We start from the raw sequence: 26135 nt of genomic DNA on the forward strand, positions 1-26135 counted from the left end.
CACATTTTCTTTACCTGTTCTCTAAATTCCCAAAAACTTATAAAATTATAATAACAGTTCTTTTAGGAATGTGATTTAGGTCAGAAAAGTATTCTCCATGCTGTAAAAATTAGAGGAAAGAGGAGTAAGCTTATTCAACCTACAAATAGTAGTGTAATAGAGGAAAATGAAGATCCAAGTAGCAAGCCATTGAGTGAGGTTTTAGATGATAGTATGTTCTCTCATGAAGACAGCAATTCTTTTAATAGTACAACTGAAAGGCGGTCATCTCAATCAGAAAGTGGTGAGGATACTGTTGTAGTCTGGTTGTACTGTTGTATATTAGATTGGTTAACCCATTCTCTGTCTATCGAAGAGGATGAAACTGGGCTAGGAACCATTCGGTTGAACAGCACCTGACTAAGTAACCATATCACTCGCTGGACATGAACAGCACCTGATTGAAGTAACCATATTATGCACTGGCACGTGATCGGCAGCGAATGGGTTAAGCTATAAGTACAGCTGCGGCCATCACCCTTACATATCTAGTAACCAATTTTTTGAATTTGTGTCTTGTTTAAACGGACTTTTTATGTCAAAGTGACGTTAATTACCATTGGCGGCCCCAGAAAAGGTTGATTAAAATTAAAAAATCAAAATAAAAGGTAAATAAATTAATCAAGAAAATCAAAATAAATGTAAAAATGAAGGTGTAATAAACTGTTCAGTGACCACAGCTGTACATTAATATAATATTAAATATCTACGTTGTATGATCCCAGGCAACCAAATCACGTCTACAAAACGTTGAAAAAACGTCATAATTATCACCAAACGACGTCATTTTATCACGTTGTTTAGACGTCGAAAATCACGTGAATATGTCCCACCATAAATCACGTCATTTTTATCACGTTTTAAATACGTGATATGAAAAACGTAGATTTTACGTCGATTTTACGTCGTTTTTTAGATTTACTTTTCATTTTATGGTTTTAGAAATACACAATAATTAAATGGGCCCGCCGAATAACGTTGTAAGCGCCACATGGTTTGTTTTTGAGAAGTCAAAGAAAAAGTTTTAATATTGTGATAATGTTGAGTTTATACATTTTAAAGGTTAGTAATACAGTTTTCTTTTTGTATTTAAAAACTGTATCACTAACACTTAAAATGTATAAACTCACCATTATCACAATATTAAAACTTTTTCTTTGAATTCTCAAAAACAAACCATGTGGCGCTTACAAGGTTATTCTTTATTCTGCAGACCCATTCAATTATTCGTATGGGCATTGTTGGTATTGAAATTTTTTCATTTAAGTAAAACCAAATGGAAGGCTCGTTAAAATGCATAGAATTACAATATCCTCAATGCAACATATATAACATACATAGAATTTTCACTTTTTATATTATATTTACTGTGTCAAAACTGAAACAAATTATTGTTATTAACAAATTAAAAATTTAAGTCACAATTTAATAACAAACTTAAGTTTAAACTATTTAGGTTATATAATATATATATATATATATATATATATATATATATATATATATATATATATATATATATATATATATAATTATTATAATAATTATACCACACACTTTAAAGGTACGATTCCGACAACGACTGCAGACGGCAGTTACAGTTGTCACCATGACAGACGTCATTAGTTTGCACTATTAATTTGCATAATGATTAGCAACTGACGTTCTGCCATGTCGGAATCAGTCTCATACAAAAAAAGAGTGCAAAGTAGTAACGTCCGTAAAACTGACAACTGCAACTGATGTTTGCAGTTGCCGTCGTTGTCGGAATCGTACCTTTAGTCAGAAATGAATACATACAAATAAGACCCAATATATTGAATTTCAATGAAAACTATCTGCTTTATATTTATAAATTTTTAGGAAGAGGATTGAATGGTAAAAAATAGGACAAAACTATAATAGTCTGTGTTCTCACATATATTTCCATACTCTTATAGTCCCCAAATTGATTTCAAATAATTATTACACATTTTTGCGCACAAAAAGATCTACAGACACATGAAAAATATATTTTTTGATTAAGGGACTGTAATGACCAAATTGAAATGATAAAAAGAATTTACACGTGATATCTGATAATACACACTTAAAAGACTAATACATAAATACTCATGATAAAGAAGTACATTATAATTAAAAATGAATAACCGTTTTCATATCGCTGCAACATGAAGCCAAAGCCGTCTTATCAGTTTGTTTAGAGAGTGCAACAAGCACTCTGACTGAACAGTTTCAAAACTCATTAGTTTTTCATCAGAAAATGTACATAGCTGTAACATCTGTACATGCATTCGGTTCTTTTTCTTCTGTCTTGCTGTGGGCATACTCAGCTGCAAACTTCACTATTACCGGCCAGACACATACAATGTGCATTTGCTATGCCATTGGAACTGGCTATCACCCAAGCAACTAGTGGTTTAGCATTGGCTTTTTGGGAATGCTTCACCTAAAAAAAATATTTTATCTTTGTGGGAATGCTTCAACTACCAAAATTTATGAGTATTTGCGTTCTTTACAATGATTGAGAATATTTTAAAATCAGACATTCATATAATATAATTTTAGAACAAACAATCATGACTGTTTATTATTCTCTTTTCTATCATAGCAACTACATGTCATCGACCTAATCTGTAAACTGCGCAACTCCATTTATCCAAATTTTACATGAGACACAAAAAACTATTTCTCTAAATATGACTAATGTGAATACTATATATCTCCCATTTTAAAAGATAGGATGCTTAAATAAAATATTTTATAGATAGGTACACATATCACTTACATTTGTACCTATATTGTTTAATGAGTATTTAATATTATTTACCACCAACTTTTTCTTGAAAATATCACTTTCTAAACAGTGAGGTCAGATGTGTGGTATGACAAACTGGGGATTTACATATTTTTCAAACTAAATTTGTCGCAAGAGAGATACGGTGTATACGAAGAGGTCACTATTTACTCTTCTGGTAAAATATGCATGTGCATCCTTTTTTAAACGAGTAGGGATTTTTTCAAATAAATGGCAGTAATACCTCATTTTCAGAGAAATATAGAGTTACACAGTTTACAAATTAGGACGACAATATGTCTGGTTTCATACAGATATATAAACGTAAATAAATCTAATATTTAAAACCAATTTATCCAAAAGACACTAATACTGTTATCCATATATTTCTTAATGGTGAATAAATAAAATAAAGACATACCTGTCCAACAATAATATAGAAATCATCAACAATTTTTACTCCTTTCAAAACAAATCCAGTTGTGAAGGCTTTTATATGTGCCTGAAGGCTTTTGTATGCTTTCATCTGCTGCTTAAAGTAGTAACTGTGAGACTCTACCAGATAATATGTATAAATATGTATCTATAATATGTAGCATTATAATAGTAATTAATGGAATATGCACTTTACTTTAAAATCCAATTCTGATTGACTAAATTGTATATGGATCTAAATCTCCAATTATTTTCAGCTTCAATGAATATCTAAAACAATAAAAGAAATAATGAAAGACGAAGCAAGTTTTCAATCCTAATAGCAAATGAATAATATTGAAAAATATTAAAAATCACTAAAAGATTTTTAAATTGAAAACTTATTGGTACATTTTCATGGTAACACCTCCAAGACTTCTATAATTTGCAAGTCATATGGATGCTGCAGTGAAGACGAGAGGGAAGGAATTCTACACTTTGCAATTCACATCCCCCGTCTGCATCCGGCCAAATTCCAACTGAAAGAGGCACCTGGTTACTCTACGGAGTAATACGAAAATAAAATAAAAATGTGTACCATTTTTATTCGGTTGCGATGCGAAGGCAAACCAATCTTACTTTTTAATTAGATTACGGAGTGCAGTCCAGTTCCTTTATCTAGATTTTCTGCTCTTATTGGAGCTTCATCAGAAGAAACGTAGGCACTGTTCTCCATAATCCAACTAAATTGCATCGAGAAGTTTTCCCACACATCGCAACCAAATGGATGATAATAGGTGGCTAGCGCCATCTGGCAATTGAAAGACGAAGCAAGTTTTCAATCCTAATAGCAAATGAATAATATTGAAAAATATTAAAAATCACTAAAAGATTTTTAAATTGAAAACTTATTGGTACATTTTCATGGTAACACCTCCAAGACTTCTATAATTTGCAAGTCATATGGATGCTGCAGTGAAGACGAGAGGGAAGGAATTCTACACTTTGCAATTCACATCCCCCGTCTGCAGCCGGCCAAATTCCAACTGAAAGATGCACCTGGTTACTCTACGGAGTAATACGAAAATAAAATAAAAATGTGTACCATTTTTATTCGGTTGCGATGCGAAGGCAAACCAATCTTACTTTTTAATTAGATTACGGAGTGCAGTCCAGTTCCTTTACCTAGATTTTCTGCTCTTATTGGAGCTTCATCAGAAGAAACGTAGGCACTGTTCTCCATAATCCAACTAAATTGCATCGAGAAGTTTTCCCACACATCGCAACCAAATGGATGATAATAGGTGGCTAGCGCCATCTGGCAATTGAAAGACGAAGCAAGTTTTCAATCCTAATAGCAAATGAATAATATTGAAAAATATTAAAAATCACCAAAAGATTTTTAAATTGAAAACTTATTGGTACATTTTCATGGTAACACCTCCAAGACTTCTATAATTTGCAAGTCATATGGATGCTGCAGTGAAGACGAGAGGGAAGGAATTCTACACTTTGCAATTCACATCCCCCGTCTGCAGCCGGCCAAATTCCAACTGAAAGATGCACCTGGTTACTCTACGGAGTAATACGAAAATAAAATAAAAATGTCTACCATTTTTATTCGGTTGCGATGCGAAGGCAAACCAATCTTACTTTTTAATTAGATTACGGAGTGCAGTCCAGAGTCCAGTTCCTTTGGAAACTGGACTGCACTCCGTAATTTCCTTTGGAAAGGAACTGGACTGCACTCCGTAATCTAATTAAAAAGTAAGATTGGTTTGCCTTCGCATCGCAACCGAATAAAAATGGTACACATTTTTATTAAAAAAAAAAAAAATGTTATTGCTTGCAAAATTCATCATTATTGATAAATATCAGGGAAAATGAACAGTAAATAAAAATTGTTTGGCCTACCTTTTTCTCCAGTATTTGGAGTTTCCAATAATGATTTCCTTAAATAATCACTTTGCATTGTGATAAATTTATAAAATTCACAAATTACAAACTAAAGTTTTAAAAAATACACAAAAAACAGGCAACAAAATCCAAATGAATCCAAAATATGAAATGACACGACGATACAAACATAACCTATAACCTTGGTTTTGTAACTTTTAAGCTTCTCCCAATTTCGTGACGTCAGCCGTCAGACTTCGGCTGTCTGAAATGAAAACGTCTTTTAAACGTATTTTAACGTCATTAATTTTACGTATTTAAAATCACCTACAAAAGACGTCGGTATGACGTAATGTTCAACCACGTGTGTATATTCAACCAAAAACTGACGTTCCCTCGACGTTATTGACGTCTCTTGGTTGCCTGGGATATAACAATGTGTTCTAATATATTTTGCTGTTATTTCTGTGTTATAGGTTTAATTAAGTCAAAAGTACATTTCTATGTATTCTGTCCAACATGTAAGGCAATGAAGTCAGGAAAAATAAGAGTAAGGTGCCATTTTTGTAAAAGTGGAGCGATCACTGTACATGCTGATCCCCAAAACTGGAATGATGTTCTAATATCAAAACAAATTACAGGAACATGTGAAAATAGTCCAGAATTATGTTCTAACGTAAGTATACACATATCTATAACATCTTTTCCTTTAAGGTTCAAAACAGACAGACCACGCTGCAGCGCTACACTGTGGATCCACAAAGTAGTTTCCGATGATTAGCCGTAAATTCCCATGCAAATCAAACGTACCATCCCAGACGAGCGACAGTGGCCAGCCACAGTCGCACGTCTGGGATGGACCGTCCACTCCACATAAGAACCCACGGCTAATAATCGGAAACTACACCGAGAGAAAAAAATTCTTGACATAAAGAAACTTGATTAATATTTAAGAAAGATCGACTTGCCATATTGTCTAAGAAATATATCTTTGTATGTAAGATATAATTTTCTAAAATATTACAAATAAATTTTAATATACCCAAAGAAATATATCTTAAACATGATTGAACTATCACTTTCTTGCAAACTGCAAACCCATTTGTCAGAAAGAAATTATATTTGTCATAAGAATATATTTTCTTGGCATTACAAAACTCTTCTCTCTGAGCAATAATATTTCTTAGTAAGGAATATTGTTATCTTACCATTATTAATTAATGTATTTAATGTTAAGAAATATATTTCGCAGATATAATTGTATATTTAGAATTAAGTTACATTTCTTAAAAATAAAGGTATATTACACACGGCGAAATAAATCATTCTGTTAAGGTAAAATCATTCTTTATTAGATAATAAAAACAGGATATAAAACGTTAGATATTAATACATACAAATAATTTCTCCACTCTTAAACCACTGGCTTCTATACAATAATAAAAGGATGGAGAGGCAAATCCAAATTCCTTAATTTTTCCTTCTTTTTGTTAATAGCACTTTGTATATCAGCAATTACCTAAAACAAAACCGTTATGTAGAAAGAGTAAACTTATTTTAATAAAATTTTTTTATAAGGATATAAGTACATACTTATTTTAACAAAAGGAAATACAAAAAAAAAACAAATACACGGGCCCACATAAAAACTATTAATTTTTTGGTATAAGAACGGTAAGTATCAGTAAAACAGTCTACAATCCAAAAACATTTCTTGGCATTTCAACAAATAATAATCAATCATATTTAGTTCAAACATGGCTTTATTTATCCTACCATCTTTATTAATTTTTTCTTTTTGTATATGAAATATTAATTATTTATCTGCATAATATCACACAATAGACATTGTTTAGCTAAAATAAGAAGAAAAATACAACCAATGTAAAACATTGAAGCAGACATATTGTAATTTTATTTATTTATATAATCTAAAACAGACAGCAAACCTAATCATTACAGAAATTTTATTACAGGAAAGTATTATTAGTTTACATCTTAAGTTATTTTATACCTATTAACTTATTCAGTTTTCGGCAATAAAAGTTCTTAATCGTTAAGATGTTTCTTTTAGACTAACTAATATTTCTTTATGACAAATAAAGCACACGCCATGTTTGATACAACGTTGAATTGTAGGATTGTATATAGAAGACAATAGGTACATTCAAGAAACATATTATAGTTTGTACATAAGTATACTCATTTTTATAAAGGAACTTACCTGTATACAGTTCTACCATTTATGGAGGCCCCTATAGTTGGTTAATAGCTCCTTTCAATATTGTTCTGAAGAATATTATACTATTCTCTCCGAGGTGGAAGTCGAAACGTCAATAAAATCATTTTTTAAGTTAAATTGTGGCTTATTTCCCAGTTAGAATAAGATCCTTACTTTTGAGAGTTGTCCATCATTGTAGATATCTAAAATGTATATAAAGATACTATTATGTTTCTTTTAGAACTACATATTCGGATATGCAACAATATTATTATTACATCTTAAATTAATAAATTTACTTTTATTTAATACCTATGTACATGTACGTACCTTCAAACTATCCCCTAGATTTTAAAGAATACCAACAAATCCAAAATCGATCTATGAAAATGAACTAATGCCACGCCATCTTGTCAAACACTGAGATTAAATCACAAATAGTGAATAATTGTTACTGCGCAATTCTTTTGTGGAAGAAAATCTCTTTGCAAGTAACATTTCGGCATTAATGATAAAGCTTTTATTTAATAACCACAGTTACTACAGAGGGTATTTCTGAAGAATTATTTCTTGTGGTTTAAAATATTTATTTGATTTCAAGAAAATTTATTGTTCACAAATATAAATATGGATTAACTTAACATATATTTCTTATAATGCAAAATATTTGTAGTTTTCAATTTAAGAAACAAAAACTTTAGGATCAGAAAATTAAAATGTAACCATTAATGCATTTCTTAGTGTTGAAGAAATTATTGAGTTGTGTTTAAAAAACTCGTTTACTTTGTGGATCCACAGCGTAGCGCTGCAGCGTGGTCCGTCTGTTTTGAACCTAAGATATCAGGCTATCCAGAAAGTACGTTACGTTTTGGAATAGACAAAAAAAAAACAAGTACAAGAAAAAGATTTTATTATAGGTACATATACATTTGAAAGACACAATCAAATACTATTTTTCTACATAATCTCCCAACAAATTCAGCCACTTATCATAGCGATAAACTAGTTTTGAAATACCATTGTCATAAAATTCTGCCGCCTGATACTTCAACCAGATGTTCAACGCCGTCCCGTAGCTCCGCATTGTCCTCAAAGCGCTGCAAGCAAGGTCTTTATTGCTCGAAACGGGTGGTAGTTGCTAGGTGCAAGTCCGGACTATACGGATATATGAGGAAACATCTCCCCCTTGAATTGAAGAGATAAGTTTGTCAGTTACAATGCTTGGCCGTCCACTTAATTTTTCATCGTGAACATTGGTTCGGCCATTTTTGAATTTAGTGCACCATTGACGTGCTCCACCTTCAGTGATCACTTTGTTCCCATAAACGGCACACATTTCGCGATAAATTTCAATTGGTTTATTGTTTTTAGCATTTTAGCTAAGTCGTATCTCACCTCACAACTGGCGGGGTTTTCGATCGCGGCACACATTTCAAACAGCTGTTGTAAACTAACGAGAAGAGACAGTGACTTCGTGCTAGCACGGCTGGACAGCTATTGAACGGAGGCCGGAGGAACGCTACGATGCTAAGATGGCCGCGGTAGCCTCGCCCTAGCGGCTATAGATCACAACGTAATGAACTTTCTGGATAGAATTCGTACAATTTTTTTTGCTGTTATTACTAATCAAATTTAAACTAAATAATATATTTTTTAGCTATTAAAAAACGTAGAGCCTACTTTTGCTGAGTTTTACTTCAAATGTTCTGAACATACATCATTAGGGGAACAAGATGGAGCAGTGCCACTAGATCTAATAAGGCCAAATTTAAGGGACATTCCCTGTTTAGCCTGTGCGGATGTTAGGTAAATGTGTTTAGTTTTTAAATGTTACTTAAATTTTAAGACTTTATATAGGATTAACGGGGGGGGGCTTATGGTTTGAAATAATTAATTTTTTTATTATTTTAAATGAAAGTGCATACTTTCATGAATACTTCTCTGAAAATTTCAGATTGATCGGAGTACAATTACCAGAGATACAGCGTGTTGAATATCCCTACTTTCGACTCGCTTTGCCGCGGCTTCGCGCCAGCACGCTTGAGCGTAGTAAGAAACGTTAAACAACTGTTCGCCTTCTCTTTTGTAGATTACTCCGCGAGTCAAAAAACATATTCCAATGTGCATTACTTTACGATTTGGCAGACAAATAAGAAGATGAAGATGCAGTTGTCAAAACTTTAAACGCATTTTTCTCAAAACTGTTTTTTCAAATGCGGTGGACATTGTAACTGAAAAACTTTGCATACATTTTCTTTAGACATTTCATGAGGTAACAACGTCGAGATATTTTTCGTTTTGTGCTTATTTTTTGTTCAACTAAAAAAAATCTATTGATTTTCACAAAAATTTCGTATTTTTGACTTCTGAGTGATAAAATTCAAAACTCATTAAAAATACAAAAACTCAACGTTATTACCTCGTGAAACTCATAAGCTAATTAAATCTTTCTGACTTTTTTGTTTCGTATGATGTAGTGTTAAATTTGAACTAATCCAAACAATTAATAGTATCAAAAGCAAATCTTCCTGTAGTACTGATGGTCTATCGATCAAAATTTTTTCTAATCTTCCAGAAAATGTGTTAGAAGTCCTCATCTCACTAATTAATGATTCTTTTGAGAAAGGTAAATTTCCAGAGTGCCTGAAGACAGCCATCATTATTCCTCTTCATAAGGGTGGTGAAATATCTAATACCTGCAATTATAGACCTATTGCACTACTACCGGTACTCTCCAAAATTATTGAGAGACTCATAAAAGCCCGACTTATGTCCTTTCTAGTTGAAAACAACATTTTATCACAAAATCAGTTCGGCTTTTTAAATAATAAATGCACCACTGATGCCATGTTTTCTGTACTACATGAGGTTTATCAAGCACTGAACAATAATCTTTACACTGCCACCGTTTTTTGTGACTATGCCAAAGCTTTTGATTGTGTAAATCACAACATTTTGATAAAAAAACTAAATTTCTACGGAATTCGAGGCATTTCTTTAGATTGGTTCCAATCTTACTTGGAAGATAGGAAACAACTGGTTAGAGCAAATGATAAAGACTCTAGTCTCAAAAACATTGTATGTGGGGTACCTCAAGGTTCAGTATTGGGTCCTCTACTTTTCCTTATCTTTATTAATGACATCACTAATTTAAAAATCGATGGAAACATCTTTCTTTTTGCTGATGATACCAGTATCACTTGGAGCAACTCAAATATTGCAACTCTTCATGCTACTATAACTTCTGATCTACTTACAATAAAAACCTGGTCTGACTCAAATTTACTCTCGTTTAACGTAGATAAAACAGTAGCATTGTCTTATAAAGGAGCTCTTCAACCCTTACCTCTTAATAACAGCCAGATCAGTACCGTTGATTCTGTAAAATTTCTTGGCATTTTTTTAGACAGCAACCTTAAATGGTCCCTCCATATCGATTTGTTACGGAAGAAACTCTCTTCAGCCTGCTATGCTATAAGATCTGTTTCGAATGAACTCAATTTAGCATCTTCCAAAATAACATATTTTTCTTTGTTCGAGTCACATCTTCGTTATGGTCTTCCTTTTTGGGGTTCTGGTACAGCTGCCCAATTCGATGTTATTTTCAAATTACAAAAAAGAGCTATAAGATATCTGTTTGGCCTCAGAAGAACAACACACTGCAGAAGTTACTTCAAAGATCACGGAATTTTAACCCTTCCATCTTTGTATATTTTAGAAACTGTTTGCTTAATTCGTAAACATCTACATGTCTTTCCACCAAGACCTAATCATCACTACTTCACGAGAAATTCTACGTTTGACGTCTATTTGCCGACCCCGTCCTCGGAGTTAGTAAAGAAATCGATATTATATTCCGCAAAAAAAAATGTACAACCATCTCCCCCTACAACTAAAATCTGCACCATCTTTTCCCAAATTCCGTAAACTGACAAAAGCCTACCTGTCTGAAAGACCATATTATTCAGTAGAAGATTATTTTATTCAATAACTAAGAAATTACAGTACCCTTTGCACAAGTAGTATTTTTATTATTTTTTTATCTATATTTGGGTGTCATATGCAGCAGCTTAACTTTTTAACTTTTAAACCTTTTTTATTAATTATTAGGTAGACTATGAATTTGCAATTTATTTAAATTTTTGCAATTGATTATTTCTGTTTTAACTTCGATTTATTTATTTATTTTATTTAACTTATTGACGATTTATGTAATTTTAGTAAATTGGATTGTTACTGTTTTGTTTTTTTTTACTATTTATAAGCTTTGTCGATAAAATTGTAAAATTTTTCATGGCAATAAAGCATATTTCTATTCTATTCTATTCTATAGTGACGAGTTCTGATGTTCACCGCAAAATCCATTTTTTTGTGAGCTGCCTGTCAAAATTGGTCACCAATTGCTTATTTTTAAATATTTTGGATTGAATTTTTTTCTAAACATTCTTTGAATTGCGCTTAATATGTTTGTTTAAGTTAAAAATAAAATAATTTTACCATAGCTTCGAAAAAAATTCACAAAAATGTGCTGGATATGTTAATTTCAAACCATTTCAAACCCCCCCTTAATAGACTGATTTTTGTGTATAAAAATTTTCTTTTTCTTTTTTGTGTGTAGACTTCTTCTGTTTCTTCTTCAATATTTGCCTCCTAAATTGTTTAAATGATCGCACCATCTTTTTCTTGGTCTGCAAATACTTATTCGTCCATTTGGTGACTTATTTCGTGCTATTCGTACTATCGTGTCTTCTACATTGCATGCTCTTCTTATGTTTTCGCTTCTCTCCCTATCCAACAGACTTTTCCCTGATATTCGTCAAGTACTTTCATCTCAGTTGTTTCTAGTAGTCATCTCGTTTTATATGTGTCAGGTCTTGTCTCCGCCGTGTATGTCAATATAGGTCTAATTGCTGCTTTATAGATTCTTGCTTTTGTATCTGGTCTTAGGTGTTTGTTCTTCCAGATTGTGTCTATTAAGAGATCCCGCCGCTTTACTTGCTTTTAAGCTTTGTTGTCGTACTTCTTCTTCAACATCTCCGTAACTCGTTATATCTATTCCCAGATATCTGAACCTTGCTTCCTGCTTTATGGTAGGGGAACCCAAGCGGGGATTTTTGCAGTTACTCAAGCGCGTCAGATTATCATATGTGGAGAAACCTGGTACCCTGCAGATGTACCTCTACCATATATTGGCTCTTAACACAGGGGAGTTCGTTAAGGGGGGCCCGAAAAAAATCTATCCTTAAAAAAACTCGAAATTGTCAGATTAAGATACGATAAGTTAAGTACATGCAAAAGAGTGTATATTTCAAAAATCTGACGATTTGAGCGGGGCGTAAGGAAATGGGTGAGTCCCAAAGTTTCACAAGAAAAAAGCGAATATTTCGTGAAATGAATGACATATCGAAAAACTAAAAAATACGTACTTAATATTTTTCAAAAATCTATCAAATAATACCAAACATGACTTCTCACGGAGCGAGGTGGGGGGTAAATTTAATATTTTAAATACGAATCCTGCGATATTTCGGGAAATAAACATCAGATCGAGAAACTGAAAAATACACTTATTTAATATTTTTGAAAAATCTATCGAATAGCACCAAATACGACCCCCCACGGAGGTGGGGGGGGGGGGTTACTTTAATATCTTAAATGGAAGCCCCCATTTTTATTGCAGATTTGGATTCTTTACGTAAAAATAAGTAACTTTTATTCGAACATTTTTCGAATTATAGATAGATGGCGCTATAATCTAAAAAACGATTGTTGGAAATGGAAAATTAAATTTAAAATGGACAAGTCCCCGCTAAAATGGAAAACTTTACTTAACTTTTTTTGGTTTAAGGAGCTACTCGTCACAACCAATTACGTCCCCAAAGCGCTCGAGTGACTGCACATTTAGCATACTTTGCTCCCCTACCATTATTATTTTCCCATCAATTTCGATTTTACATCGTAGTGGGTATTTAGATGTTGTCATACATTTGTTTTTTTATGCTGATATAATCATATTGTATTTCTTGGCTGTTGTATTGAAGATGTGTGTTAATCTTTGGAGATCGTCTTCTGTCTCGGCGATTAATGCGATTAATGTATAAAAATGTATGTAAGTATATATTTTATTAATAGGTACAAAAGTACTTACTGTAATAAAAATGTTCTGAAACAGTGAAACCCTTTGCTTGTGGCATATTTAAGTTAAATATTATGTGTATATGCAACTAAGCCACAACTGATTGTAATGAAAATTATATCTTTAAATAATGTTTTGTTTACACATCCACTCCAAAAATTGTTTTCAAAAAAGTTAATCTAAAATTAGCGTGAAAAGCATAACCAACAAAGTTGTTAGGCGGTTATGTTTTTCAAAACTGACTGTTGACACACTTAGATCTTATAGGCAATAGGTATGCAAAAAATCTAAACATTGAGTTTCTGCCCTCAGGATGCCAAGTTCTGATTATTTTGTGTATTTCTGTATTTACTATTCAGTCTTCGCTTGTCCACTGCTGGACATAGATCTCACTCATAATTTTCCATCTGTTTCGATCTTGTGCTTCTTGCATCCAATTTCTATGACGTTTTAGATAATCAGTCTAACGTGTTGGTGGAGGACCTCTGCTACAGTAGGCATCATCTCTTGGTCTCCATTTCAGTATTCGCTTTGTCCATCTGTTATCTGTCATTCGAGCCACGTGACCTGCCCAGTTCCATTTCAGTTGATCTTTGTCAAGCTGGTGGTTTGTGGTCTTGTCTCGTAGTGAAACGCCCAACATATCACGCTCTATCGCCCTTTGAGACACACGGATATTTGCACTGTTCTTGTAATTTTTGTATTATTTATTTGTATATTATGCATTTTTGTATTGTGTGTATGTATTATAATATGTTTGTGTGTTGTATGTGTAATGTATAAATTTTGGATGACATGTCTTAGAATGCCTATAAATCCTCTATTGTTGGTATATTCTGGTTGCTGACTTCTTCTTTTAGTATTAGCAACCAAAGCCTGCTACATTTTGCTGATGCGTTTGCTACACATTTTTCTTCATATAAATTTTAATAGTCTTTTTTTTTCTTTACCAAATTTAACATATTATTTTATTAATTACATAATTTAATAATTTAACATATTAGTTTAGTGGAATTTGCGAGCGGGGTTCGAGCCCCAGCCCGGTCATTTGAAATTAATAAAAAGGCCAACGTCGTAGTATAAAATTCAATAGAATCTACGACTTGGTCTGGAATAAACTGGTGTCTGATCGGTCTATGGAGGAGCGGTACGGCAAGGGATAAGGACTTGCGGCTTGGTGATACTCCTCCATACATCCCAACCGAATGGCGTTGACGCCTAATAACGGTATATATATATATATATATATATATATATATATATATATATATATATATATATATACAGGGTGAGTTTTTAGTGCGGGATCGGTCGATAATTCCATTACGGTATAGAATATCGAAAAAAGTTATTTAGAAAAAATGTAGGCAATCATTTTCTCCACGCTTGGAAAATATGTCCATTTCTACAGGGTGATCAATAACAGCGTGGTATATCAAACATATAAATTTTTAAATGGGACACCCTATATATTTTTTCATATTTATATTCCCCTCGTAATTCTTGTTCATATAATATAGGGTTTTGCATTACTATACAGAGTATTTAACAAGTTATGACCATTTTTATTTCGAAATCTCTATGAGATTAACACCCTGTATATAAAGAAGTAATTCATAGACAATAATTTGTTTTATGTAGTAAGATAAACAATATACTGTAGTTTTTAAATTAAGTCCAATTAAAATCATTGACGAATGTTTGTATACAGGGTGAACTACAAAACCAAATTACGATTTTCTCTATTTTTTTAAATGGATCACCCTATATTTTATTTTTCAAAAATATTGTATTTATTATACTCTTTCATATTTATATAGCATTCCCTATATCTAAACTTATTACTTTCGGAGATATTTTTAGTTTTCTTCAACTTTCGGGAATACATTCAATTTTTCTAGTAGAAATAAGTTGGTATTGAATGATAATTAAACAAAATTATTTTTATTTAGTAAATAACTAACACAAAATTTAAACCATAGCAATATGCAATGAATGTATCAATAAATGTGATATTAAGGAATTATCATATTTCCCTAATATACAAGAATCATACAATTCCTACAAAAAATATAGGTATCTTGTGTATAATAAAATTACATGAATATTTTTATTTAATAAACAACTCACACAAAACATAAATCAAAACAATATACAACTAATTTAATAGTTTTTAGATTATTATATCAACAGCATTCTAAGCCAAGAAGTTTTTAGTAACACATTCCTAATTGCAGATTGTGACCCGCAGTTATTAATAATATAATTTTCATATTAAATTTCATTAATATGCATCAAGAAATCCCTACTTTGTTAACACTCAAACTAGGTGATCTATAAATGTTTAAGGTGATATTGTTAGAGATTATGTGATTGGTCCACATTTTTTGACGGTTGAGGTTTTTATACGACGGTGCTCCAGTTCTTCCAAAATTGATTTTTTTCAAGTGGGGCTATATAAAAAACCTTGTAAAAAACCTAGAATAAAAGAAGCTTTTAATAATATTGACTTACAAAAATGTTAGAAATGTGGCTCGGTCATTTGAATATCGGTTACAAAATGGCATAGACGTTGAAAGTGGTCATTTTCAACATTTACTTTAGACTTAAATCCTTAACATCACATTAATTGGTACATTCATTAAATTTTGTTATGGTTTATTATTTTTTTGTTAGTTATTAATTGAATGAAAATATTTGTTATATTATTACATAATACTTATTTGTTAAGTTATTTATATTTATAAGAATTGAATGTATTCCCGGCAAATGAAGAAAACTAAAAATATCTCAGAAACTAATAAGTCTAGGTATAGGAGATGCTATATAAAAATGAAAGAGTATCATAAATACAACATTTAAAAAAATATATAGGGTGATCTATTAAAAAGAAAATTGAGAAAATCTTAATTTTGTTTTGTAGTTTAAAAGTGCTTATAAAAATGAATGTTCTACTAAAAAATTATTGGCTTAGAATGCTGTTGATATACCAATCTAAAAACTGTTACATCAGTTGTATATTGTTTTGACTTATGTTTCAAGTAAGTTATTTATTGAATAAAAATAATCTTGTGATATTATTATATACAATACAAAGTTTTTTTGTAGGAATTTTACGATTCTTGTATATTAGGGAAATATGATAATTTCTTAATATCACATTTTGGGTATATTCACTGCATATTGGTATGGTTTATATTTTGTGTTAGTTATTTATCTAATAAAAATAATTTTGTTTAATTATCACTCAATACTAACTTATTTCTACTAGAAAAATTGAATGTATTCCCGAGATTTAAAGAAAACTAAAAATATCTCGGAAAGTAATCAGTTTAGATATAGGAAATGCTATATAAAAATGAAAGAGTATATTAAATACAATAATGTTAAAAAATAAAATATAGGGTGATCCATTTAAAAAAATAGAGAAAATCGTAATTTGGTTTTGTAGGTCACCCTGTATACAAATATTCGTCAATGATGTGAATTGGACTTAATTTAAAAACTACAGTATATTGTTTATCTTACTACATAAAACAAATTATTGTCTACGAATTACTTCTTTATATACAGGGTGTTAATCTCATAGTGATTTCGAAATAAAAATGGTCATAACTTGTTAAATACTCTGTATAGTAATTCAAAACCATATATTATATGAACAAGAATTATGAGGGGAATATAAATATAAAAAAATATATAGGGTGTCCCATTTAAAAAATTATATGTTTGATATACCACGCAGTTACTGATCACCCTGTAGAAATGGACATATTTTCCAAGCGTGGAGAATATCATTGCCTACATTTTTTTTAAATAACTTTTCTCGATATTTTATACCATAATGGAGTTATCGACCGATCCCGCACTAAAAACTCACCCTGTATATATATATATATATATATATATATATATATATATATTAATTAAAACGCCATAATACATGGCATTGGAGCACAAATTCGTCAAACCTTCCGCGATTTAACTGGTACCAATAAACTGATATATCGATATTTCAAGGTCTCCCTCTCGTTAGTCAGTCGAGCTGGTACTACAAATTAAATCACGGAAGTTTCTCAGAACGTCTCCAAAAATTTCGCCACTCTAGTGGCAGCTTACAGAGGCGCCATCTCTTTTGATGGCAGGGAACGAAGACGATTTAATAATATCGTCTCCTATCCTCTGAGCTATCAAAATGTGCAAAAAAGAATAAAGCTTCTAGCAAAGCTTGCTATTGCTTTTATGAATTAAAACGCCATAATACATGGCATTGGAGCACAAATTCGTCAAACCTTCCGCGATTTAACTGGTACCAATAGACTGATATATCGATATTTCAAGGTCTCCCTCTCATCAGTCAGTCGAGCTGGTACTACAAATTAAATCACGGAAGTTTCTCAGAACGTCTCCAAAAATTTCGCCACTCTGGTGGCAGCTTACAGAGGAGTAGAAGAACAAGGCGGATTCCCGCGCACCGTGGGAAAAAAGTGGTCCAGAATCGGCATACCGATTCTCGCGCACGATGAGCCAGAATCGGCATACCGATTCTCGCGCACCGTGGGAAAATTCTGGTCCAGAATCGGCATACCGATTCTCGGCCATCGTGATACCTATCCATCAGGGTCCTCGGCTCGTTGAATGTAGAAGAAGTAAAAGACCAACAATGACCAGAGGATCGTAAGAAGATTGTTGATTTTGAAAAGGCAAGAGGCAACATGTAAAGTACATGGTAATGGCCCATTCTGAACATGTATAAAAATGCTATATAATCATCATCATGACAATGGCCCATTCTGAACATGTATAAAAATGCTATATAATCATCATCATGACAATGGCCCATTCTGAACATGTATAAAAATGTGCAATGCTATACGATTATCATACAGTGCGGTGGAATGTGTTGCCCCCCCTGTTAACTTGTTTATTTTAAGAATATAAGCAAAACGCTCGAACAGGTCGATTTTTAAACTAACCATAGTATATTATAGCATCAACGTTTCGAACTTTACGCTATCCCTCTTCAGGTAACAGCCATAACTTTGATTTTTTTAAATGGGAAAGTACATCATGTGACACCTCATTTAAAAGCTCTTAAAATACTGAGTTCAAAAATGTATAATACTTTAATCCTGTTTGAGAGCGTAGGCGAAAAATTTCGGTCGAATTCTTTCTAAATGCAATCATTTTTTTCGAATCCTGAAAAAACCAATAAATATTTTTGAAAAATTTAAACGCAGAATGAAATATTACGGTATTCTCGATGGTCCAAAGACCCTGAGAACTCCTGTAATGTTTATTTTACTAAGTCACAGTGGTGGAAAAAGAAAAAATTTAGTGTGATTTTTAATTTCAAATATATCATTCAAAAGAAACTTTTTGTTTATTCTAAGGGACTGTCAGCCCTCGGTAATAATCTAATCTTTCATTCTACGTTTAAATTTTTCAAAAATACCTATTAGTTTTCTCAGAATTCGAAAAAAATAAATGCGTTTAAAAAGAGTTCGACCGAAATTTTGGGCCTGCGATCTCAAAAAGGATTAAAGTATTATACATTTTTGAAATGAGTATTTTAAGAGCTGTTAAATGAGGTGTCACATGATGTACTTTACCATTTAAAAAAATCAAAGTTATGCCTGTCACCTGAAGAGGGATCTCGTAAAGTTCGAAACGTTGATGCTATAATATACTATGGTTAGTTTAAAAATCGACCTGTTCGATCGTTTTGCTTATGTTCTTAAAATAAAATAGTTAACAGGGGGGGGCAACACTTATTCCACTGCACTGTACCGGGTGTCCCAATAAGAATGGCTCTCGGCCATATCTCAGGAACCGTTTATAGTAGAGCTTTGAAATAAAAAATTTTATAAGAAAAGTTGCCTTAGGAAAAGCCTGGAAATTATTTTCATAATTGTGGGACCACCGCTAGAGGGCGTAATTGAATATCAAAAATTAAAAAATCTAAATTTTACAAAATTTTCCTAATGAAGGGGCACTGGAAATCCGATCGTCGTATTCTTCATAAAATTCTACGCATATTCTATTTGACAAGTTTAGGTCTACCTTTGGAAATAAGAGGTGGGGGTGAGTGGGAACCTTGTTATGAAAAACTGGCTGTGAGTCCGGTTCTGCTTAATCAAATTTTGCAAACTTGGTCTTGTTGAAGACAGATCTTTTTCGTCAATGTAAAAGTTATGATTTCCAACCAACTTACTGAGTAATATGCCAGCTAGAAGGCGTTATTTAATTTTTTTCAGAAATCTAGTGTTCCTTGGAAAATATTAAATACAAACATGCATTTTTAATACCATATTACAAAATTAGACAAATTTAGCAACAGAATAGCGAAAACCGCATGTTAATACCTTTTTTCTATCTCGAGATATCTTACAAAACGTGTAAATTTAAAACATAACTGTTACTGTCACCGGTAAACGAAATTAATTAAAAGTAGTGTGATATGGAAACAACAAAGAAAAATTTTCCAGCTGTCAACGTATATTAGGTCTTTTCAACGCTTCTCATTTGTTTCGAGCCTCGTTCATATCTCGTATATTAATATTATACACGGATTATACGGCATATGACAGAGGCTCGAAACAAATGAGAAGCGTTGAAAAGCCCTATTACAAAGAAATAAAAACAACTATTTAGTGATGACATAAACGTTCAAATTTTTGCCCATCATTTTCGTTGCAAACATTTACTCTTTCAAGAGTAGATTGTATCCTAGAGTAGTGTATGATGGGCAACAATTTGAATATTTAGGTCGTCACTAAGTAGTTCTTTTTGTTCTGTGTTATATTTAATTTTAATAGTATTGTCTCTCTTTATATTGTTGTTTTAATTAATTATATTTTTATACGTTGACATCTGGAAAATGTTATTTTGTTTTTTTCCACAGCACACTACTTTTCATTAACTTAGCTTACATACATAGTATGTAACAGTGATAGTAACAGTTATGTATAAAATTTACACGGTTCTCGAGATATCTTGAGATAGAAAAAAGGTATCGACATGCGGTTTTCGCTATTCTATTGCTAATTTAATCTAATTTTATAAAATATGATTAAAAATGCATACTTGTATTTAATATTTTCCAAAGAAAACTAGATTTCTCAAAAAAATTAAATAACGCCTCCCAGCTGGCTCATTACTTATTAGGATGGTTCAAAATTATCACGCTTACATTGAAGAAAAAGATCTGTTTTCAACAAGACCCAGTTTTCAAAATTTGATTTAGCAGAACCGGACTTACAGCCATTTTTTCATAACAAGGTTCCCACTCACCCCACCTCTTATTTGCAAAGGTAGAGTTAAACTTGTTAAATTAAATATGCGCAGAATTTGATGAAGAATACAATCATCGGATTTCCAGTGCCCCTTCATTAGGAAAATTTTGTAAAATTTTGATTTTTTTTATTTTTGATATTCAATTACGCCCTCTACCGGTGGACCCACAATTATGAAAATAATTTCCAGGCTTTTCCTGAGGCAACTTTTGTTATAAAATTTTTTATTTCAAAGCTCTACTATAAACGGTTCCTGAGATATGGCCGAGAGCCATTCTTATTGGGACACCCGGTACGTACAGGGTGCGCCAAACCTCTGGTTTTCTTTGATTACGGCTAAACTATGAGATATACAAAAAAATGTTTATAACAAAACTAATGTGTATCAAAGAGGTCTATAATTTAAAATTATTTTCAATTATACAGGGTGAGTCAGAACGACGGTATGAACCAAAGTTGTATTTTTTTAAATGGAACACCGTATATATTAAATCATTTTTAAATATATTATTTAAAAATATGAAAAATTTGTATAAGGTCTTATAGGCCTAAAGTTAATAATTTTCGAAATATTTACATTTTTATTGAGAAAAATGGTAATATTTATAGGGTTGTGGATTATGTTTCCAAGGCAATAAAAATTTAGGTGATAGGTCAAAGTTTTTAAAATATAGTGTTATTTTTAAATAATTTAATATTTTTTACTTTTAGCCATAAAATATACAGTGTGATCACTATTTGCAAATACAAAATTTTCTCATTTTTTTTTTAAATGGGACACCCTGTATATTAGTTTTGCGTTTTGTAGTAAATATTACAACCTTTCTTTTGGTATAAGGTTGTATGTACCTAGCATGTTTCGTTTTGTAGATATTTAAAAAAAATGATAGATTTTACGTTTTTGCGGATTTTTTATTTAAAAATTTTTTTGCAAAAAAAATAATTATAATCTGGTTTTAGAAACATACACTAAAATATAAAATATGAAAATAAAAACGTAATTAAAGATTAAAATAGATCGTATGCTAGTACAATTCAATTGAATTTAATAACTTTAAATTATTTTACAAAAATATTTTACCATATTAATGAATGCATAAATTAGTTACTAAATTAAATAAACAACCAAATTTTAAATCAACCGTAGTAATTCTTCTACCGCAGCAACTTTCCTGTACCAAATTAATTGTTAGTTATATTGTATTTACGAGTAAGGTCAGTTAATAACTTTTTAATTTACCTACATCTTGAGAACGTATAAATTATGCTTTGAAACAAGTTGAACGTTATGGAAGTATATTAAGAAGTAAATAGTATCTATGTACCTACTCGTGTCACAAAAGCTGGTAATAATTTCTAATGGTTTCGCCCAAAACAAATGTCATATCCAAAAATTTTTCGGTTAAAAAATTAAAATTTAAAATATAAAAAATTGTTACAAAAATTTCAACTACAAAAGTATTACCAGCTTTTGTGACACCAGTAAATACTATTTATATTAATAAATAATTTGGCTGATACATTTAACATTCATTTGTTTCAAAGCATACTTTATAATAATTTTTATATTCTCAAGATGTATGTAAGTACATTTAAAAGGTAAATTAAAACTTTAACTAAATACAATTTAACTAACAATTAATTTGGTACAGGAAAGTTGCTGTAGTAGAAAAATTACTACGGTTGATTTAAAATTTGGTTGTTTATTTAATTTAGTAACTAATTTATGCATTCATTAAAATGGTAAAATAGTTTTTTTAAAATAATAATTTAAAGTTATTAAATTCAATTGAATTGTACTAGCATACGATTTATTTTAATCTTTAATTACGTTTTTATTTTCATATTTTATATTTTAGTGTATGTTTCTAAAACCAGATTATAATTATTTTTTTTGCAAAAAAATTTTTAAATAAAAAATCCGCAAAAACGTAAAATCTATAGTTTTTTTTAAAATATCTACAAAACCAAACATGCTAGGTACATACAACCTTATACCAAAAGAAAGGTTGTAATATTTACTACAAAATGCAAAACTAATATATAGGGTGTCCGATTTAAAAAAAATGAGAAAATTTTGTATTTGCAAATAGTGATCACACTGTATATTTTATGGCTAAAAGTAAAAAATATTAAATTATTTAAAAATAACACTACATTTTAAAAATTTTGACCTATCACTTAAATTTTTATTTCTTTGGAAACATAATCCACAACCCTATAAATATTACCATTTTTTTCAATAAAAATGTAAATATTTCAAAAATTATTAACTTTAGGCCTATAAGACCTTATACAAATTTTTCATATTTTTAAATAATATATTCAAAAATGATTTAATATACAGGGTGTTCCATTTAAAAAAATACAACTTTAGTTCATACCGTCGTTCTGACTCAACCTGTATAATCAAAAATAATTTTAGAATGTAGACCTCTTTGATACACATTAGTTTTGTTATAAACATTTTTTTGTATATCTCATAGTTTAGCCGTAATCAAAGAAAACCAGAGGTTTGGCGCACCCTGTATATAGGGCTGAAAATATAATATTTGTACAAAATTACGAAAAATCAAATATTTTGAATTATTTACAAAAATATTTTAAATAACAAGTTGTTGTTTATCAACATTCCGGATGTGGATGGTTGATAAGGAAAGAGTGCAGACGATATTTTTGCAACAGGAAACCGCTAAAGATATGAAAAACCACAATGCTAAAAGTCCGGATGTAGTCAGATGATATCATGTAACCACAGATACAGGCCCGGACTGGCCCTTGGGCCGGTGCGCCTTTTGACTTAGTATCTATCCATAAAAAAAATTAAATGCTGAAAAAATTTTTTTTTGAACCTTTACACAAAGATGATGTAGCTATTATTCCCCTAAAAATGTTTTTACTTGCCTCTGATTTCGCCGTTTAGCCCCGAGGGCGCACCAGAAATCTACACAATGAAGCCAGTCGGTACAACAAAATACCAGGTATCAGATAATCAAATAGCTTAGATACGGCGCCCTCGAAGACAATTTTTACGATTTGGGCGCCTTTCGTAGTTATCAATATCCGCTGTTTCTTTTATAAGTAATAAATATATAGCTTTGATGCAAGGAGCGGCGCCCCAGAAAACAATTTTTACGATTCGGGCGCCTTTCGTAAGTATCAGTTTCAGCTGTTTCTATTCTAATACATAGCGTAGACGCGGCGCCCTCGAAGACAATTTTTACGATTTAGGCGCTTTTCGTATGTATCAATTTCCGCTGAATCTATTATAATAAATAGTTTAGATGCAACGCGCGGCGACCTCAAAGACAATTTTTAAGATTCGGGCGCCTTTCGTAGGTATCAATTTCTGCTGTTTCTATTATAATAGAAATAGCGAATATTTATACCTACGAAAAGCGCCCAAATCGTAAAAATGGTCTTTGAGGGCACTGCGCGTCACATCTAAGCTATTTGATTATGCTCATATCTGATATTATTATAAAGAGTGTTACATTCCACAATTGGCCTAAAATATAGAGGTGTAGTTTTCTGCGCTCCATAACTACATAGATACATTATACATATAGGATTTTTGCGCCCCAGAATCCTAAATATTGAAGCCAGACAATGAACAAAATACAACTTGTCAACTTGTATCAGGTATCAGATAATCAAATAGTTTAGATGCGATGCGCGCCGCCCTCGAAGATCATTTTTGCGATTCAGGCGACTTTCGTAGGTATCAATATCCGCTATTTCTATTTAGTCTAGTAAAATAAAATTACACTACATGTAAATCAAAATGTAAATTCGTACAGGTTGAAACAAATTTTATATCAAAGTTTAGGTGGGTACAAAAGATATTTTCAAGAAAGTATCCAAATCATACAAGGGGATCATTTTTTAAATAATTAAAAAGGGGCCATTTTTGCAAAAAAATTACTTTTTTAACTGCTGAGGTCATTAAATTACTAATGAAGGTCTACAGGATTGTTTTCTATAAAGTTGAAGGGTAAATATTTCACATAAGTCTTACTAAATTAAATTTTACCCACTATTTATTTAAATAATTATACATAAAGCTTTAAAAACAAATTTGCAAAAAACTATTTTTAGCGTTTTAAATAAGCACTATAAAATATCTTCTTTTACAGGATAAGTTGTGCTATATTATCAGTATTAAGCAAAAAAAAATTGGTCGAAAAATATTTAATATTTTTTGAGATATTGAATTTGTTTATTAAATGTTACCATATTTTCAATTGCAAAAACGCGGTTGTTGCCAAAGAGATATTCACCTGTATTAAATCTTATTATTTTTATGTTTATGTATATTTTCGATAAATGTATTGATAAATTCAAATCTCGATTAAACTGCCCCCTAAAATTGCATTTGAAAATAATCCAAATTTGTTTATAATTTGTTTTTTTAATAACGTCGCTAAATGTCGGTTTTTTTAAAAACGGTGACTAAATATTTTAAAATGCCGTTTCGATAATTGGGTTCCTGGGAATTTTTCACTAATTAACAAATTTTTTTGTCTTTTTTTCCTCTTCTTTTTTTTTCTTGGCGTTGTATTACTACGGGCCCTTTTTGGGTTAAGTTTCATTAAGAATGTCGAATCTCTAAGTTGCAGATTCAAGACCTAAAAATATCAAGATTGGTCTAAATTCACTTAAATAAAATGTGGCTACTTACTGAGTTACAGGGTGTTTTATTTAAAAATTTAAAAATTATTTTTACCAAGTACTTTCAAACCAATTGACGTATCCTTATCATACTTTACAGAAAGTGTGAGTACTATACAGTCTACTAAATTGTGATAAACAAAAGTTTCTAGCTACCACCAGAGGCGTACGACAGGGGCCAGTTAATGGTTGACCCTTCCCAAATTCTACGCCACTGAGGGAATTACTATTTTAGCGAAATTTTTCGATTCTCCAATACTTTCTATGTAAATAATATACTCTTTACTGGTAATGATTAAGTCATTAGTTTTCGAGATATTGGACGTTAAAAATGAAACGGCATAGTTATTTTGATTCATTCATTCATTCATTTTAAACTTCCAATATCTCTCAAACTGATGACTTTATCAATACCAATAAAGTTATTTACATACAAAGTATTGGAGAATCGAAAAATTTCGCTACAATAGTAATTTACTCAGTGGCGTAGAATTTGGGAAGGGTCAATCATTCACTATCCCCTGTCGTACGCCTCTGGCACTAGCTAGAAACGTTTATTAATCAATTAATCACAATTTAATAGGGTGTATAATAGCCACACTTTCTGCCAAGTATGATAAGGATACGTCAAATAGTTTTAAAGTACTTGGTAACAATAATTTTTTA

General features: G+C 31.3%; 1 protein-coding gene across 1 annotated transcript in view; it reads left to right on the forward strand.

Moving 5' to 3' along the window:
* The window catches only part of LOC126883169 (E3 ubiquitin-protein ligase parkin), a 319547-nt gene that overhangs the window by 36368 nt on the left and 257044 nt on the right, over positions 1-26135 (forward strand). Inside the window, exons 2-4 of the mRNA XM_050648418.1 lie at positions 67-283; positions 5623-5822; positions 9025-9173. Of these exons, the coding sequence (XP_050504375.1) occupies positions 67-283; positions 5623-5822; positions 9025-9173 (566 nt within the window). The remainder of the gene's footprint in view (positions 1-66; positions 284-5622; positions 5823-9024; positions 9174-26135) is intronic.

The sequence above is a fragment of the Diabrotica virgifera genome, chromosome 4 (assembly GCF_917563875.1).
Source record: "Diabrotica virgifera virgifera chromosome 4, PGI_DIABVI_V3a".
NCBI lineage: Eukaryota > Metazoa > Arthropoda > Insecta > Coleoptera > Chrysomelidae > Diabrotica > Diabrotica virgifera.